This window comes from Propithecus coquereli, unplaced genomic scaffold, assembly GCF_000956105.1.
Source record: "Propithecus coquereli isolate 6110/MARCELLA unplaced genomic scaffold, Pcoq_1.0 Scaffold876, whole genome shotgun sequence".
Taxonomy (NCBI): domain Eukaryota; kingdom Metazoa; phylum Chordata; class Mammalia; order Primates; family Indriidae; genus Propithecus; species Propithecus coquereli.
The window spans coordinates 418958-438402 of NW_012155018.1; the positions used below are offsets into that span (position 1 = coordinate 418958).

A 19445-nucleotide genomic window follows, 5' to 3' on the forward strand; every position below is an offset into this window, starting at 1 on the left:
CAGGAACAAAAATAAAGAGCTACATTGAAAGAGAAGATGATGGAAGTGCCACAGGGACACAGAGAGGGCAGAGCTGAAGCCTCTTGAGGTGCTCAGGAGAAGTGGGGACATTTGAGCTGAATCTTGGAGTTTGAGTAGGAGTTTGCCAGGTGCGGGCTAGAGGAAAGGTCACTCGAGGCCAGGGAACAGCATTTGCAAAATCACAGAGGTGGGAGTGTTGAGCACATTTGGGAAATGGGGGGAGGTTGTATGTGGAGGGGCAGCCTGCACAGGGGTCGGGGTGTGGCAGGGGAGAAGGCCAGGAGGGCAGGAGGGCAGGCTGTGAAGGAGCCTGCATGCCAGGATGAGGAGTCATCCTTTGTCAGTGGGCAGGGGAGGCTTGTAAGCTGCGGAGTGAAGGACTCACACTGAGTTTTAGAAAGATCCTCCAGCAGCCCCAGAAGGGAGGGTAGACAGACGGAGGAGAGGCTGCACCCTGGGGCCTGGCTTGGCCTCCCAGGGCTTGGTGGAAAGACAGCTCTGAGACCCAAACCAAGGCACTTCTTCCAAAAGCTGAGCCCTCCATGGCCAGGCCCCATGCTGTGCTTCCTGAAGACGTGTCCTTTACACCCCAACAGCCCTGCAAGGAGGCATTCCTATCTGGCTTCACAGAGGAAGGAACCGGGGCTCAGAGAAGAGTTAGTGACATGTCCATAGCACATAGGTGATGGGGGGCAGGGCAGGGATTTGAGCCCTGGGAGCGGGTCTACCGGAGACAAATTGTCTTAATTTTCTTTCCTTGAGAATATCTTTATTTTTCCTTAATTCCTAAAAAGATATTTTTGCTGGATATAGAATTTCGGTTTGACAATTCTTTTGTTCCAGCACTTTAAAAATGTTGTTCCACTGTCTTCTGGCCTCCATGGTTTATGGTAAGAAGTATGCAAGTACTCAAATATTGTTTCCCTATTTGTAACGTGTCATTTTTCTCAGGCTGCTTTCAAGATTTTTTTCTTTCTCTGTGTTTCTTTCTCTGTGTTTTCAGCACATTGGGTATGATGTGTCTGAGCATGTGGTTTTTGTTTTGTTTGCTTTGTGTTTTTAGTTTGTCCCTTTTGGAGTTTACTGAGCTTCTTGAATCTGTATATTGATGTTCACCGAATTTTGGGAGTTTTCAGCTATTATTTCTTAGAGTATTTTTTTCTATACAATCTTTTGCTTCTTCTGGTACCTCAGTGACATGAAGCTTAGATCTTTTGACTTTGTACTACAGATCTCTGAGATGATGTTATTTTATTTTCTCTGTTGTTAAGATTGAATTATTTCTGTTCATTTATTTTCAAGTTTATTGATTCCTCTGTTATCTCCATTCCACCACTGAGCCAATCCAGTAAAATTTTTATTTCTTTTTAAAATTTTTTATATTTTTAATTGATAAATCATAGTTATACATATTTTGGGGTACATGTGATATTTTGATTAAATGATCAAATCAGGACAATTGGGATATCAATAGATATCCCAATTACCTTAAACATTTTTCTTTGTGTTGGGAACATTATAATTTATCTCTTCTAGCTATAACTTATTTTTACAATAAGTTATTAACTATCATTTTCCTACTATGCTATCAAACACGGGAATTTATTCCTTCTACCTGACTTTATTTTTGTATCCAGGATCCAGCTGCTCTTAGCTGCCTCTCCCTCCTGCCCCCCTAGTCATCTGGTAACTGCCATTGACTCACTTCCTCCATGAGATCCGCTCTTTTGGCTCCTACATGTGAGTGAGAACACGTGATATTTGTCTTTCTGTGCCTGGCTTATCTCATTTAACATAAGGTTTTCCAGTTCCATTCATGTTGCTTCAAATGATAGAATTTCAATCATTTTTATGGCTGAATAATATTCCATTGTGTATATACCACATTTTCTTTATCCATTCATCCATTGATGGACACTTAGTTAGATTCCATATTTTGGCTATTGTGAATAGTGCTGCAATAAATATAGCAGTGCAAGTATCTCTTTGATATACTGATTTCCTTTCTTTTGGATATATAGCCAGCAGTGGGATTGCTGGATCATACGAGAGTTCTATTTTTGTTTTTTGAGGAACCTCTGTACTGTTTTCCTTAGTGGCTGTGCTACTTTACCTTCCCAACAGCAGCGTAGGAGTTTCCACTTCCTCTGCATCCTCGCCAGCATTTGCTCTTCTAACTGGGTGAAATGATATCTCGCTGTGGTTTTGATATGAATTTCCCTGATGCTTAGTGATGTCGAGTATTTTTTCATATACTCATTGGCCAAAAATTTCATTTCAATCATTGTATTTCGAAGTTGCCACTTGGTTATTTTCTTGTTCTTTTTTTCTTTCTTCTTCTTCTTCCTTCTTCCTTCTTTCTTCTTCTTTTTCTTTTCTCAGAACTTCTGTCTTTCTATTCATTTCAGGGATGTTTGCTCTTCATGAATATAATAGCTGCTTTAAAATGTGATAATTTCAACATCTGGTTAATCTTAGGGTTTGTGTCTATTGTCTTTTACCTTGATAATTATTGAGATTTTCCTGTTTTCCTGGCTCTTCGTATAATTTTGGATTGTATCCTGGACATCTTAAATATTTTATTATGACACTCTGGTCCTGTTAAAATCCTCTGTAGTGTGTTGGTTTGGTTTTTTGTTTAGCAGGCAGTCAGCTCAGTTAGTTTCACACAAGTCCTGACCTGCTTTCTGTGGTTGCAGTGTGAGTTTAGTTTTCAAAGTCATTGCAGCACTATTCAGGGAAGCCCACGTATGCCCCACGCAGGGGCCAGTCTGACTACACAGTGGTCAAGTTCTCACAGCCATTGCCATGTTGCCGTGGATGAGTTCCACGCAGGCGCACAGCAGAGCTGGACGTGGAACTTCCTGCACGGATGTGGGGGATTCCTTCTTCCAGCTCTCTCTTCTCTGTGATTTTCCCCCACGCTCTCCATCCCCCAGGGGCTACTTTTTTTGGTCTCCTGGCCAGAAAATCTTAAGTTTTAGCTTATTTGTACTGCTGTGCACTTCTCACAACTGGGCCCCCTCCAGGGTAACATGGTGAGAGAAAAAACCCACAGAGACCCCCAGCATTCACAAGGGACCCCTTTCCCATAGCCTCTGGTCAGAGAGAAGAATTTCAAAGTTTAGGGACCTATTTGGCCACTGCTGTTGTTGGCACCACTACAAAAGTGCAGTCTTAGAACTGGATTTGCCTCAGATCAGGACTAGGAGAATAAAAAGAAACAAAAAAGCGGGATTTTGTCCCTAAGGGGCCCTCCTTCCTGGTTCCTTGGTCAGAAAGACAGGCTTGCTTTCGGAGCTTTTTCTGTCCACATCTGCTGTGTTGTTCCAGAATTAGGACCGCCCTTAAGCCTAATCTGGGAATATGGAAGGAGAACCCCATGAAACCCACAACTGTGTATTTCTTCAAGGTTTGATTTCCTTCTCCATCAGCCTCCTATTATTTATTTTTTAGTGTCCTCAGAGAGTTACCTCTGTATTCTGTGCGGGAATTTTGGTTGTCATAAGAGGGAGAGAAAGAGTGAAGTGTGTCTGCTTGTCTTAACTGGGACCAGAAGCATATCCCTGGACTCTTGCATGGCCTAGAGTGTATCCCCAGGGTCTTCCCACAATGCCACAGCGCAGCTCCCTGGCCTTCTGCTGAAGTGTCCCCTCCCCACGTCATTCTTGGTCACATGCAGTAGCTGAAGTTATCTGATTCACTTATTTTTCCATCTGTTTGTTCTAAGTCCCCCCGTCACAGTGTGAGCTTTTTGAGGCCATGGACTCTGTCCGCATTGTTGGTTGTTGTGTTTGCAGGATCTAGAGCAGCACATAGTGACTGTTCCTATGTTTTTGTGACTGACAAGACTAGCTGATAGGAAGGCTGATCTGACTGATTGTCAAGGTCTAATGAGCCAGGCAGCAGGAGAGGAAGTACCTGCTGGAAAACCACCTGATCTCTCTAGAGGGTCAAGTATGTAAAATGAGAAAGGGAAGAAATGGATGGAAAATCAGTAGGAGTTTCTGGGTTGAGCACAGGTAACTAAGGAAATAATCAAGCTTTATGACCTAGAAAAGAAACCGGGTTGTGGGGGCTGGGGGGCTGTTTGGATATGTGTTTAGATAGTGACTCTGCTGAGATGGCACATGCCCCTTGGGGGCTCTGTGACAGCACTTTTGGGGGGGTCCAGGTGAGTCCCTGGGTGCAAGTGGGATCTAGGAAGAGTCTAAAGGTGAAGGCAGGAGAATATACCTCATTAGGACTTACGGTCCTTTTAATCAAAAGTTGTAAAATGCAGCATAATCCCGTGAACTTTCCAAATCCTTTATTGGTGAAGTCATGGTAGGGAATGAGGCTGGCTGAGCTGTGACTGCCTTTCCACCCTGGAAGTTCCATGGTTCTGTGGAGTCCGGTAGGCAGTTGGAGAGAGATGAGGAAGAAAAGCAGGTGAGGCTTTGGGACCAGTGGTGCAGATTTCTGGCCAGCACTTGTAGCTGAGGACATGAGAAAGGATGACCTCTCAGAAGAGAATGGGGAGGCAGGGAGAGGTCAAGGGCAGTGGAGGAGGAGACTCACACCATGAGGGCACACTGGCCAGGGCCTTGAGAAGTTCGTGATGGGCTTACAGATTTCCGTGCTCACCTGGTGTGTTCTCAGGCATGGGAAGATCCAAGGCGCCCAGTTCCTTCTGCCCGGTCTCCCCTGCGCTGCTTGCGGCCTGGCCAGGGACTAGGAGCACAGGGGCTTTTTATCAGTGTCTTCAGTGTCCATCCTGTGAGTGAATATGACAGAATTTTGATCGTCTTTAAGCCCTACAAGCCTAACCTGGGACAATGAGCTGAGACAGAGAAGTCTGGAAGCCACATCTCCCCGTGCCTCAGCTGTTTCCTTTCGTCTGTGCTCCATCTTGCAAATTCAGACAAAAGTTTTAAGTTGTTTTCTTCCTAAGACACTTAATGTTATATTGTGTTTTTCCCCCCTCTGAGAATAAATGAGCCCTGTTTGTTTTGTTTGCTGAAAAAAAAAAAAAGTTGAATAGCATTTATCTGAAAATAAACAAGGACTTACAAAATTTAAGAAGACTTCCCTAACACGCAGCTGGAGAAATAAGACTGTATTTTAAGAATTAAGTTAGACCAGATGTGGAACAACAGACTTTAATGGTATCTTTGAAACAAACAGGGGGTAGGGGAACCCCTTGAGAGATTAATGAGTCCATTAAATTTAAACACAGTTATTTATTATTTTTTTTTCTTTTAAGACCAAAACAGAAGGTCGCAGATTCAGAACTGGCTTGTGAACAGGCTCATCAGTATCTTGTTACCAAAGCGAAAAACAGATGGTCAGACTTGTCTAAGGTAAGAAAGTGATTATTTCCTTAAAAGGAAAGAAAATCTATTTCAGTGTTTCAAGATCACTGGGATGATCAAGCTATTTAGACCCAGCTGCCGAGATGGGAAAAACTCTGTATACCCAACCTGGTGACTCCTTTTATTCCCAAAAGACTTTTTCAGGCTAAATTCTCACATTCAAGGTCAACTGATGTTTAGAAAGATAAGTAATTGTAGAAGCTAGGGTTAGAAATTCCTGGCATTATTTCAGGCTTGACGTGAATTAAAAATTTAAATGAAAAATGTTAAGATGCTGTCATACTTAATTTTACATGATATAAACATGCATTTTAAAGAGCTATTTTCCCTGGTCCTGCCAAAATTATAGAAGCACATTTATCAACTGGTACCCTCCATGTGCAGTCATGTAAATTGTGATTATGGGATGTATAATCTGACAGTGGCAATGACAGCTATACCTATAGGATAATAGAACTGAATGTGCAAAACGGGGCTTGTCCGAAAATCTAGGATGGGGTATGGGATCGCCATTTTATAATGCAACAAGGACACGGTAACTTTCCTCTAAGAAGCACTTTTAAAACTGCATTATGCAAGTATTTTCATATTATTTTGAAGAATGTCTCTGCTTCGTTTCATTTAGTTGTTTTCTTTCTGTGTTTGCTCTTTCTTGGCCTGTGCCCAAAATGAAGTTCTCTTTTAAATCCCGTTAAGCTCCTGGCACTGCCTCTGCAGCCCTCTGTCCTCCATAGAGTGGACTGTCTGTGCTGGCCCAGGCTGGCCAGTCACATAGACCAAACTTCTGTGAGGCCCACTGAGGCAGGGCCCACCTTTCAGAGCAGCCCTCTGGGCGGAGGAGTGCAGGGCAGGGTCTGGCTTGAAACTACAGCCGACACAGGGCACGTCAGCTGGGGAGAGAGCAGGACGTGGGTTTGGCACCATCCCCTACTCCATCTCCACCAGCTTCTCTTTAACCCTCAGCTCACTGGGGTCTGACCTAGGAAAGACAAGGGCCCCTTGCTCTCCAGCGGCCTCTCCTCTCAGCTGGGCCTGGGCTCTGCCTCTCCTCATCCGCACTCCCCGCTGCTCTTCTCCTGGCCTCTCTCTCTTCCCCTCCCTGCAGCTCACCCTCTAAGGCAACCAGACCAGCCTCCCAGCCCCCACCTACCAATGCTGCTCTCCACAGACCCCAGGGCCCTTCCCAGCTGCGTCCTTCCCTGCTTTGCTTTATTCAGCATGTCGACCGAGCACCAGTCGTGTCCTGGGATCTGGGGTAACCGAGGCAGGTCTGATCCCCACCTCCTGGAGCTCATAGACCAGTGGAGGTGACAGTCAACAAGCAACAAAACAGATTATTAACAAGGCAGATCAGTGCTGTAAAAAAAATAATAATAAACAGGTTGTAGGAGAGTGACATGTGGGCTGGGGAGGTCTTTATTTCTGCCATCTACCATATCTTATTAGATTTATATCTAAGTATTTCATTTTTGGTGGTGCTAATGTAAATGGTATTGTTTTTTTAATTTCAAATTCCACTTGTTTATTGCTGATATATAGGAAAGTGATTGACTTTCGTGTACTAATCTTGGTATAATTCCTTGTCAATTCTAGGAGTTTTTTTGTTGTTAATTCTTTTGTATTTTCTACATAGACAATCGTGTCATCTGTGAATAAAGACAGTTTTATTTCTTCCTTCCCAATCAGTATACCTTTTATTTTGTTGTCTTAATGCATCAGCTAGGACTTCCAGCACAAGGTTGAAAAAGCAGTGAGAAGAACATCCCTGCCTTGTTCCTGACCTTAGCAGGAAATCTTCTGGTTTCCCGTCATTAAGTGTGATGTTAGCTATAGGTTTTTTGAAGATATCATTTATCAAGTTGAGGAAATTCTCTATTCCTTGTTTATTGAGAGTTGTTGTCATGAATGGGTATTGAATTTTGTCAAATAATTTTTATGCATCTATTGATATGATCATGTGGTTTTTCTTCTTGTCTCTGTTGTTGTGATGTATTACATTAACTGATGTTCAAGTGTTGAACCAGCTTTGTATATCTGGGATAAATCCTACTTGGTCACGGCTTATAATGCTTTTTATACATTGTGGGATTCAACTTGCTAATATTTTGTTGAGGACTTTTACGTCTGTGTGCATGAGAGATATTGGTCTGTGGTTTTCTTTACTCATAATATCTTTGTCTGGTTTTGGTGCTGGAGTCATCCTGGTCCATAGAATGAGGTAGGCAAGTTCCCTCAGCTTCCGTCTTCCTGCCGTGGGTCCTGCTCATGGGGGTCTGCTCTGGTAAGTTGTGTTCACCTGTCTCTCTCCAACTTTGGGGGCAGTGGTTTGCCATGTAACCTCACTTTTCTTACGATCTGAGAAGAGGTGTTGATTTTTCAGTGTGTTAGGATTTTGACTTGTTGTTGGGACAGAATGGTGACTCCCAAGCATTTTCATGCCAGGCCTGCTGCATGTTTTTAAAGGGACTTTGAAATCTTGCAGACTAAATTTTTTGAAGCATAAAGTATTTTTGAAATTGTGAGTATATAAAATGTACATGTATATTTTAAATAAATTTACAGTAGTCACCATGTAACCACCATCCAGATGAAGGAAACGAATATTGTCACTATCTTAGAGCAGGAGTTGGCACACCTTTTCCATAAAGGGCCAGACAGTAAATGTTTTTGGCTTTGTGGGCAAAAGGCTTCTGCCACAGTTACTCAACTCTACTGCTGAAAGGGTTGGTGCTATCAGAGTCAATTCTTTCCATTCTAGTGGATGTGTAATAGTATCTCATTGCAGCTTTAATTAGCATTTTGTTGATTATTAAATGAGATTGAGTATCTTTTCATTTGTTTCTTCATTAGACAGATTTCCTTTTTTGTGAAGTGCTTGCTTGAGACTTTGCAGTTTTCAGACTGGGTTGTTGGCCTTTTTTTCATTGGCCAATAGAAACTCTACTGTGGTCACAGTGTGCACTGCTCTGCGGGTCCTGCTCTTTTGTAAGTAATATGGACGCACATATCCTCTCCCAGTTTGTATTCTGTGTTCTCGCCCTTTTTATGTGGTGTCTTTTGAAGAATATAAGTTATTTTTAGCAGTCAAATTTATTAACATTTCTCTATTGGTCTTATTTAAGAAATTCTGTCTCACCTTGAAGTCATGAAGATATTCTCTCACATTCTCTTATGTACAGTTTCAACTTTTACATTCAGGTCTTGAAATCTGGACTGGCTGTTTCCTGTGTGTTGTGAGGCAGGGACCCAGTTTCATTTCTTCCACACAGAGGTCCAGCTGTCCTAGCAGCAGTCACTTTGAAGTCCATCCTTGCCCCAGGGACCTGCAGCATCACCACTGTCCTATCTCACAGCCCACAGGTGATTCTGGGCTCCTCATTCTGTTCCACTGTTCCACTGGCACCACACCGCATCTTGGTAGTCACTGTAACATAATGACACTAATACATCTTAATTAGCTTGTTGGCAAGTCCGTCTTGTTATTCAAAAGTTTTAAATCAGTTTGTCACATTCAACAAGGAAAAAAAGCCTGTTACAATGTTTGTTTGGAGAGAAATGACATCTTTACTATTTGAGTCTTCTAATTCATGAACATAGTATATCCCCATTTATTTTTATCTTCTTTACTATCTTTCAATAAAGTTTTATACTTTTCTGTATACAAGTATTTCTTACATATCATTTATAGATTTATTCCTGGGACTTTCTGTTTTTAATGCTATTTTAAATGTTTTTTTTTTTTTTTTTTTGAGACAGAGTCTCACTATGTTGCCCGGGCTAGAGTGCCGTGGCGTCTTCTCAGCTCACAACAACCTCAAACTCCTGGGCTCAAGCGATCCTCCTGCCTCAGCCTCCCGAGTAGCTGGGACTACAGGCATGCGCCACCATGCCTGGCTATTTTTTTTTTTTTGTATATATTTTTAGTTGTCCAATTAATTTCTTTCTATTTTTAGTAGAGACGGGGTCTCGCTCTTGCTCAGGCTGGTTTCAAACTCCTGAGCTCAAACAATCTGCCCGCCTCGGCCTCCCAAAGAGCTAGGATTACAGGCGTGAGCCACCGCACCCAGCCGTAAATGTTATCTTTTAAAACCTCATTTTCTGTGTCTGATATAAAAAGTGTAATTGATTTTGCCTGTTGACGTAGAATCCAGCCTTTTGCTAAATTCACCTCTTATAATAATTTATTTGTGGAATTCTTTGTATTACTGTGTATACAATCATGTCATCTGTGAATAATGACAATTGTATTTCTTCCTGTCCTATTGTTATACCTTTATTCCTTTTACCTGTTTAAAGTGACTGAGGCCTCCAGTACAATGTTGAATACAGGGTGTTAGAGATATTCTTATCTTGTTCCTGATCTTAAGGGAAATGTTCTTTCTCCAGGAAGCATAATGCTTATGGAAGATTCTGTAGATGAACCCTTATGTTTACCTCATAGTGTTGTTATGAAGAGGGTTAAATGAACGTACTTGGAAACAGTTTAAGGCAGTGTTGATCACAGTGTCTATCAGTTGTTACTCTCATCTGTCGTCCTCTTAAATGCCTGGCAAATCCCCAGGGACCTTTTGCACCCTTCAAGGACATAAAAATGGTGCTATATCATCTTGTCATAATAGTGGAGCCTGATGTCCCTCATTTGCCCTCTTACAGCCAGAGGACCAAAACCAAAATATCACTGAGACCATAATCCTGAATTTCATATCCCAGAGTCTAGGAAATAATTTCTAATAGTTTGTAAACCCAAGTTGTTGGTCAGAAGAATCTATGTCTCACTCATTTACCCAGAAACAGCCCCCTTTCAATATATAACACTTGTTCCTATTTTGCTCTATCACCTTCTTTCAGGAACAGTGAGGATATCTAGAACTTAGATAAAATGGTAACCAAGTAGGTGGATGGGGAGAGAAATGCCTTAGATTGTTCCAGACATTGACTATTGAAAATCTTTTGTGCTGTTGTAAATACATTTTATGTGTTACTAAATACCACCTTCTAATATTGTAGAATTTTATAGAAACTGATAATGAGGGCAATGGCATTCTTCGACGACGGGATATAAAGAACGCTCTGTACGGTTTTGATATTCCCCTCACACCAAGAGAATTTGAAAAGCTTTGGACAAGGTAAGTAGGTGTGAAGACTGGCTGTTTTCCCTTCTGATGGTCTTGGGTCGCTTGCTGCAGCAAATTCAGCACAAATCTTTCATAACTTCAGGATATGGTGACGGTGTATCTGTCTTGCGTCCTGTGTCCTTGTTCCTCATTCCGTGTTCCTCATAGAAAGCAGCCTTGGTGCACGGGCTGGTCTCCAGAAATGTGGAGAACCAGGGTTAACACTCATCATCAATACTGGACTCGAGAGGTCTGAATTTCCAAGGACTTGGGAGTTCAAGCCCATGCTTGTACTGTTTTAGAGAAATAAGTCACTCCGCAAAGATTTAACTCAGTATAACTCATGCAGCAGACACATATGCAGTGGGTAAAGGAAAAAATGGTTTTTCCTGATTGCCTAAAGGTGGAAATCAGTGTCACACAACTGTTTTATAGGTAAGTCATTTGTGGGAAGAAAATAACCAAACTTTTGGCAACTTGGAGTAGTTTCCTGAGGGTCTCTTAAACTGAAAATAGTATCTAATGCTGATTCCATTTTTCAAAATGTACTTTAGATTTAGCTGTGTTCGAGCCAGGCCCCAGTTGTGCTATTCCCTGTGCAGCTAAGGCCACTAACAAAGTGGTCTGTTTCCAAGTTCCAGACCCATCTTAGAATTGCTTTCTTCTTCATTATATGTTTGTTGCCACTTGCATTCCCCCAGGATGGCACACCAATATTGTACGTCCACTCAGGAGGCCAGCTCAGGAAACAGTTCATATAATTCCTTAGCTTTTCATCTGTTCAAAATGGAAGACTGAAATGTTGGCCAAGTTTAGAATTAGGTGGGTTGTTTTGTGTCTAATTTAGAAAAGCAACTTGAAGTTCTTACAAAATCCATATTTTGTTTTAAGATCAGTTCCAACACAGGGCCAATTTAGACTCCTCATCCATTTTCTTTTTCAGTAGATTACATTAGTTCTAACTGAGCAATAAAAAGATCCTTGTGCAGCAGGCAAATGCATCGCCCTCCCACTCTGTAGACCTTTTGGATGATTCAAAGATGACTGCCTGGTCCTTGTCTCAGGGAGCTGTCAGGACACAGAGAGCATCCCCACAAATAGCTAGAGGCCATGCCGACCACATTAAACACCGGAGCAGAGAGCATGTCCCGCGGCATGGGAGTCAAGGAGCACGGGGGCCGGGGGACCAGGAAGCTGTCGTGATGGAAGGGATGTGGAAATAGAATTTCTGGGGGTCGAGATGGAGAAGGGGACATTCTGAGTCAGGAAATTGCCCAGTCTGTGGAAGGTGTCCTATCAGGAGTGGCATGGGGCCCCCAAGGCCAGAAAGGAAGGGGAGGCCCATCCCCTTCCGAGGTTCCAGTTTTCAGGCATTATTGCCCAGGCACCCGGAACAATGGAGTTTGAGTGGGGTTGTGATGTGAACAGAGCTGTAGTTTAAGAAGATGAGTCAAGAAACAGGTTAGGGGAGGGGCAGGCTGGGGGCTGTGGCCCTGGAAGACCACTGCCTCCATCAGTCGGGACAGGACGAGCCTGGGCTGGGGACTGGCCAGGGGAGTGAGGGGCACTGGAGTCCAGGGTCCCCCATGAGGGGTCCCCTGTGGGAATAAGAGCACATGTACCCTCTTCCCATGGGTGGGACAGACCCTGTTTCCATTTTCATTGGATGATATTCTCATGTTGCTTTTGGCTAAAGTTTATACATTTATGAACATTATTATGAAATGTATAGATTTTTACCCTGTGTTGACAACTACTGTTGTTTAGTTGATCTTATTCCATGCATGATGAATGGTTAAAGTGACATCTCTGCGCCCAGATGCATGGGCCTGACTCCTGCACCCCCCTGCTGTGTGGCCCCTATCAGTTATTTAACTTCTCTGTGCTTCATGGTCTTCATCTGCAAAGCAGGACTAGTGCCCCCTATCACCCAGGGACTCTGTGAGGCCTGGTTGAGGACCCCATGTGCAGTGTTAGCACAGGACCTGGCACACGGTAACCACTCATTAAACTTAACAAACCCTCTCCCATTTGTTCTTTCAGCAATGCGCACTGAAAACCTGGCAGTGTGGTTCTGTGTTGGGCTGAGGATGACCACGGTGAATAAACAGTACAGAGCTCTCCCCCAAGATGCTCTTGTGGTCTGGCAAAGAGAAATACTTGGTCTTACGTGTAGTGTCCCCAGGGGACTAGCGAAGGCCTCAGGGGTCAGTGACTGATGAGCTGGGCTTTTAAACTGAGTTATTTTAAGATGACTTTTTTCTCACATGACAAAATTAATTTACGAAGAAGCGGAGAGGTGCAGGACTTACAACAAATCTGGTTTGCTACAGAAGCTAATTTGGAGGCTGTAGAAAAGTCCAGTTCTTGTGTGATAATTTCTCTGTGCCCTCCCTTCACTCAGAGAAGCCCTTTCAGTTCTAGACAGCACCTCTTTTGGTTGGTACGTATTGTCTTCGTGATCCTGCCGTGCCCTTTATTCTCTCTCAGCTCAATAGAGCAGTTACCAGTAAGCTGTGAAAGTTATAGCACCTATTATTTTGATTTTTTCTCATTAGATGAACTGTTTCCTAAAAAGTATTTCATGCTATATCTACATTTTAAAAATCAATTTAAATTATTATTGATTCAGGATTTTGTTAGTTGCTGTTGGTTTCTTCCCCCAGTTTTTTTTACTGTTTTAAAATACACATAACATACAATTTACCCCCTTAACCAAATTTAAGCATACAATTCAGTGGTATTCAGTACATTCATAATTGCAACCACCACCATCCAGCTCCAGAACTCTTCATCTTATAAAACAGAGATTTTTAAGGTGACTGTGAAGCTGAGTTAGTTTGAGTGGCACATGTGTCAGGCTAGGCTAGCTGTGGTAACAAAGAAGGCCAACATCTCAGGGGCTTCCCCCAAAATGACATCATGGCCTAGTGTGGGTGTGGGGGATGCTCTACCCACAGGATCGTTCAGGAACCAGGCATCCCACCATGCCCTGGACCTCCGTGTCCGGCCACCAGCAAAGAGGAACAAGCACAAAGGATGGCGTGGTCAGCTTTGCAGGGCTCAGGCCTGGAAGTGTGGCCATCGCCATGTTCCTTGGGCCGGATCCACTCACATGGCTGTGCCCACCTGCGAGGGAGGCTGGGGGAAGCGATCCATATGAGTGTGCAGGAGAGGAAAAAAAACAGAGATGGGGGAACTCGCAATGGTGTCTGCCATACATGGAATTACCCGTGAGGAGAAGGGGAGAGGGCATTCGAGGCAGAGGAGACTCAGGCCTGTGTTCATCAGTGTCCAGGCAGGGAGAACAGAAACCACTCTCAATACTCACAGCCAAGCGCGATTTAACGCAGCGAATGATAACAACGGTGTCCGAAGGGCCGAAAGTCTGAAAAGGGGAATGTGGCATTAATCAGAAACCCGGAGCTGCTGCTGCCGTGGGCTGGCGGAGCAGGAGAGGACAGAGTAGCTACCCAGAGACTGGAAACTGCTCCCCCGCCTTCAGGGGCTTGGGGGCCAGAGGGAAATGTCTTTGTGATCAAGAAGTTGCCTTCGACCTGGGCTGCAGCCCACAACCCAGCCCGACTCGGTACCACTGATGTTGTTGTGGAAGCTGCTAGAACCTCAGCTGCTGTGCTGAGCAGGAGCCACTGCCACTGCCTACCTGGAACGGCCCCTGAAAACAGCATGGCTCTGCCCTCATCCCCGCCTTGTGATCTGGCAGACCGCCCAGGAGCAGCCCGGTGGGTGGCACAGAGGACGTGCAGAAGGATGAGCGTGAGGTTCGGAGCCACCAGACGAACGTCCTCCTAAAGAGCAGAGGAGGACGCCACCTTCTGGGCCTGCTGGATAACCTGGATGGCCAGAAGACGCACAGCAGGGATTGGCCGGCATAACCTTGCCCTGAATGTCAGGGGAGTAGTAGGAAAAAGCCCTGGGCAGGCCCACATTCTAGAAAGATCACTCTGGCTATGAGGAGGCGAAGCCAGAGACAAGCCTGGAGCACAGAGGTAATGAGGGTCTCTCCAATGGTCCAGCAGAGAAGAGGCGCGAGCTGTGAACTCTCCCGGTTGGTGCTAGGAGGCCTGGAAGGAAGTGAGGGTTTGAGAGAGATGTAGGAGGTGAAAATTCGCCTATAGTGGCCTGGAAGGAGAAGCTACACGAGAGGGAAATAAGGTGCTCCTCGGATTCAGTCTGTGAGTCGTGCACAGAAATTAGGAAGACCCCCGAAGAGGCCAAGCAGCCCACAGCAAAGGCTCTGCTCTGAGCTGGCTCCTGCACCCCTGCCCAGAGCCAGCAGACCGAGCCAAGGGCCCATGGGCCAGTGGCTCATCTCCTCTGGGCTGCGGCCACCTATCGAATTATGCAAACTAAACAGCATAATGTATGTAGAGGACTGGGCATATGTAAGCATAAAAGTTAGTAGCAAAATGACAATATAGATTTGAAAAAATTCTAATTGTAATGTTAATGCACACTCATCTGTGAAGACTCAGAGAATCCAGGAAAGGAAAAGGAACATGAAGGAAAGGGAAAGACAATGATAAATCAGCCTCACCCACTCAGCAGAGACGGCGGACCACAGCAGCCCGCCGGTGTACTTTCCCCTGCTTTCTCTACGTGTCGATGTAACGTCAGTTTAATCATCCTCACCCTCCTCTCCATCACCCCAGCAGGAGGCACCACAAGTGGCAGGAAGGGGCTCAGTGGCTGCAATGGGTTGGCAAAGCACCCAGGAGCCTCCTTCAGTTGCCCTAACGACAGGAAGGTGGTCGGGGCCCCAAACAGTGGCAGAGATGGGCCCTCTCGCGGCGTGACTGAAGCACTGGCTCCCCGATGTTCCTGCTGAACAGGAGCTGCAGGGACGTGGGGAGAGCCAGGGCCAGCCTGACACACGCTGTCAGCTCAGGAGTCTGAGCAGGCCCGAGTCGATGGTCAGAATAGGAGAGCCCCTAAAAAACTAAATAGAAGCAAATAGGAAAACAGCACTGTGCTCTTTTGAAAACATGAAATTAGAAAATATGGCAGAATATAGTCATGAAAAAAAATTTCCGCATCCATTATTCATTCACTCAACATTTATTAAGCACTACGAAGTGTACTATTTTAGAGCTTCAGATTAGTCTGGAGGGTCTAGTTTATGCTGCAGAAATAAATTAATAAATTAACCCCCAAATCTCAGTGGCTTAGCACATCAGTGTTTTATTTCTTACCCACCTGCTAGTCTGCTGCGTGTCTAGTGGCTCTTATGGACAATTCCCTTCCAGCAATGATTCGGGGATCTGGCCGGCTTTCAGCTTGTGTCGCCATCATCTCAGTGGGGGGACTCCACCCACTGGGACGGGGACTGCAGAACTGGAGGGTCACACGTGGGCTTTCAGGGGTTCAGTGTGAAATGCCAGGCTTCTGCTCTTGGACCATTGCCCAGGGCTAGTCAAGGGGCCCAACTAACAGCACAGGGCTCTGCAGTTGGGGGTGGGGGACATGGATGTCAAGTGAGCCCTGGATGTCACAGGCTGGCTCATGGAGGGTTAAGGGGACAAAACATTGCAAGCCTGGAGGAGGCTCCTGTGAAAGGAACCCTGCTGACCGAAGCCAGACTGGGGGCTCTAAGCATGAGATTTCAAGAGCAATAAATTTGATTGGACTTTGGAGAGCCTGCTAAGGATAAATGACAAGGTGGAAGTGCATTCATCCATTCACTCATTCCAGCAACCATTAAGCAGTTGTTTTTTGAAACTTTCTATGTGCCAGGCCCTGTGCTAGATTCTGGGGCTCCAGAGATAAAAGGCAGTCCCTGCCCTCAAGTTGCTCATTGCAAGATAAACATCCAAATGCAGCGACAGCAGCCGCATGTCAGGAGGGAGAAGTGTGGGTAGCTGGCGTGGGTGTCCAAGGAGGGACTCCCAGGAGACGTGACATCTAAGTTGTGTCATAGTAAACAGTCATTAGCCAGGAGGAGAAGCCAGAGGTGGGATAAGGGCATCCCACTAGCAGAGGCACTAGCAGAGCCAGAGGCAGGTAGGAAATCCCAGGACGGAAGAGGAAAGATGCAGAGGACCAGGCGCTGCTTATACGGGAAGAACCCGAGACTGGCACCTCTCTGGGAAGGGGAAGGCCAGGCCCAGGGGGTACTCGCTGTCCTGCCGGGGCTGGGGAAGGCTCACCCACGGGGAGCTGCTCAGCCTTGTGAGCATCTTCTGTAGCCTCCTTTCATCAGGTGGAGCTCGATTGCGGATCTAAAACAAACTTTGCGGGAAAACTATGAAGAGGGCGTATTACAAAAACACACCAAAGAGAAGACCAAAGTAGGAAAGCAGCAGGCTCAGAAATATCTGTGTGGATTATTCACTGTGCAAAACCAGCTACCAGGCAGACTTGCTGGAAAGCTTTGGAGATAATTTATGCACATTTCTTGAAATGGTAGGTAAATTGTATACGAGTGTTCAAATATAAAAAAAAAAAAAGACCACGAAAAAGCGTCTATGTCACGTGCAGCAGCTCATGAGGAATGAAAGTCTTGGTGCTTTCAGTTCACAGGAAGCGAGGTCATTTCCGTTGGCTCAACCTAGGCAGTACCTAGAGAGAACCTACCTACTCAGTGCCCAGCTGGCGGAACATCTGGGCAGAGAGCCTCCAGATGGGGAAGGGTTCAAAAAGGTTGAATGAAAAGGGTCTTTAGCTTAGAAAAGAGATTTGGCCAGGCAACGTGGCTCACGCCTGTAATCCTGGCACTCTGGGAGGCCAGGGCGGGAGAATCGCTTGAGCTTAGGAGTTTGAGAGCAGCCTGAGCAAGAGCGAGATCCCGTCTCTACTGAAAATAGAAAACTTAGTGGACGTTGTGGTGAGTGCCGGTAGTCCCAGCTACTCAGGAGGCTGAGGAGGAGGATCGCTTCAGCCCAGGAGTTTGAGGTTGCTGTGAGCTAGGCTAACACCACGGCACTCATTCTAGCCAGGGCAACAGAGTGAGACTCTGTCTCAAAAAGAAAAGAAAGAAAAAGAGAAGATTTAATGGCATGTGATTGTAGGAGTTGAGTTTTTAAAGTGCTATATACGAGGGGTATCTGGAAACTATCCAGCCATTGTTAATAAGCAATTTTCATATTACATGGTGAATACTTTCCAGCAGTGCTCGTATGAAGAAGGTTAAACTTGGAGACATGCTGGCCAGGTAGGCCCTTAGCTCAGCCTCAAGAACTTTGCAGTGATTAAAGTCAGCTAGGACTCTAGTGGGCAATCCTTGAAGGAGGCCTGGTTTCTCATCTCTGGCATGGCTGCTCCCAAGGCTGGATCACCACTTACTGGGGAGCATGGAGGAGGGATCCGGGCCCTGGATGGGCCCTGGAGCAGATGGTGGCTGATTTGTGATTCTGTCAGAACTTACCGAATGCGCCCATTGGGCAGGTGGACATTTTCATTTCTCAAGAGCAGCCATTTGAGCTACCAGACCACCCTCCAAGATGGTACCTGAGAGAATTCCTGTGTCCTCAGCTGCACAGTGCACCACGTCTGCCTCTGTTGCCTGGCCTGGCCATCAGGGGGGCTTATACCACCCTCCTGACTGTGCCCTCTAATTCTGGGGCCAGTGGTGTTCGAAGGCACTTCTGTAATTTATCTAAGAATCAAGTGCCTAAGCTGAGCATATAGGGCTAAGGCTTTCCCAGAAAAGCAAAACAATCAATGTGAACATATCCAAATTATGTACACAGCTGAATTGCTGTGTGTACAATAAATGGGCAAAGTGATCTGATTATATCATAAATTAGCGGCCATTGCCATATGCAAATGCGAGTTTTTATGGGTCCTCTGTTTATGTACACATTTTTCCTAGCACATCTGTTGCTGAACCATTTTAAAATTCAACCTTTATAGGCAAGTTGATTTTTTTTTAATGTTACACAAAGGATTATATAATGAAGGGTGAGGTTATGTAAGCTGAATTAACTCTCTTATTATTCACATTCATAACAATATTTTAGTTGCAATTGTGCAATCTGGTCTTCTGTTCCTTTGCGATGAGAATAGAATGTGTATAATCTTTATTAATGAAGTAATTAAGAAGTGCCTTTTCATTCAGCTCAAGTGTCATAATTCAGAGTTTGTTGTTGATAATCTCTTGAGCATAACACACCAAGAGGGGAGTCCTTCCTGAGAAATACACTTCCTTCATGTTCATTAGCTCAACAGATATGAATTGATAACTTAGTTTGTGCAAGGTGTGTTGCTGGCTGGGCACTGTGAGTTTATGAAGATGAATCAGGCGTAGTTCTCCTCAAGGAACTTGCTGTCTCATGGGGAGATAAGACATTGACTTAGAAACTGGAATGACAGGATGTGGTAGAGCCTTCGGGTGGCAAATAGCAACAGCAGACGCCAGCATGCACCCCTGTGTATCTGACCCTGGTCCCGGGCCCCACGTGCACTAACGCATCCATCCTCCTCACGCCCTAGAGGAACTCAGAGGAAGGCAGGGCTGCCCTACTTTTGACTTAGGAGGAGAGAGAGGTTTTGGAAACAGGTCCACTGCTGCCTGGGGCCTGTTTGTCAGGTGGGTGGCCTGTGGACCATTCTGTCAGGAACCTCCCTTAGGAAGGCAGAGCCCCTGGGGAGCTTTATGCAGAGGATGTCTTTGCCAGAGTTGCATTCTTACATCACTCTGGTGGCACAAGGTTAGTGACAGTCCTGATGTAGTTCAAGGAGAGATGCATGACCCTGGGATCACCCTAGAAGCTCAAGAAATGGCAGCCCTTTCCCCTTCCTAGGTATGGTGATGAGAAATTAAACTCCCCATTCTGCAGCTATCCTATCGGCAGCAGTGGGGAAAGCCCTTTGCTGGAGGCAATGACGGGCCCTTGCCAGGGTCTCCAAGCCTGTGAGCTGGTGTTTGACTCCCAGTTCCTTTTGTTGAAAGAAATCACCAGAGGGGCATTTCCTTCCCTTGTAAGGTGGAGTTCGT

General features: G+C 45.2%; 1 protein-coding gene across 1 annotated transcript in view; it reads left to right on the forward strand.

The window, feature by feature from the left end:
• Nucleotides 1-19445, forward strand: part of LOC105826280 (EF-hand calcium-binding domain-containing protein 6-like) — a gene marked incomplete at its 3' end in the record, with an annotated part of 192321 nt that overhangs the window by 150499 nt on the left and 22377 nt on the right. The window contains exons 18-19 of the mRNA XM_012664235.1: nt 5267-5363; nt 10383-10501. Coding sequence (XP_012519689.1) covers nt 5267-5363; nt 10383-10501 — 216 coding nt within the window. The remainder of the gene's footprint in view (nt 1-5266; nt 5364-10382; nt 10502-19445) is intronic.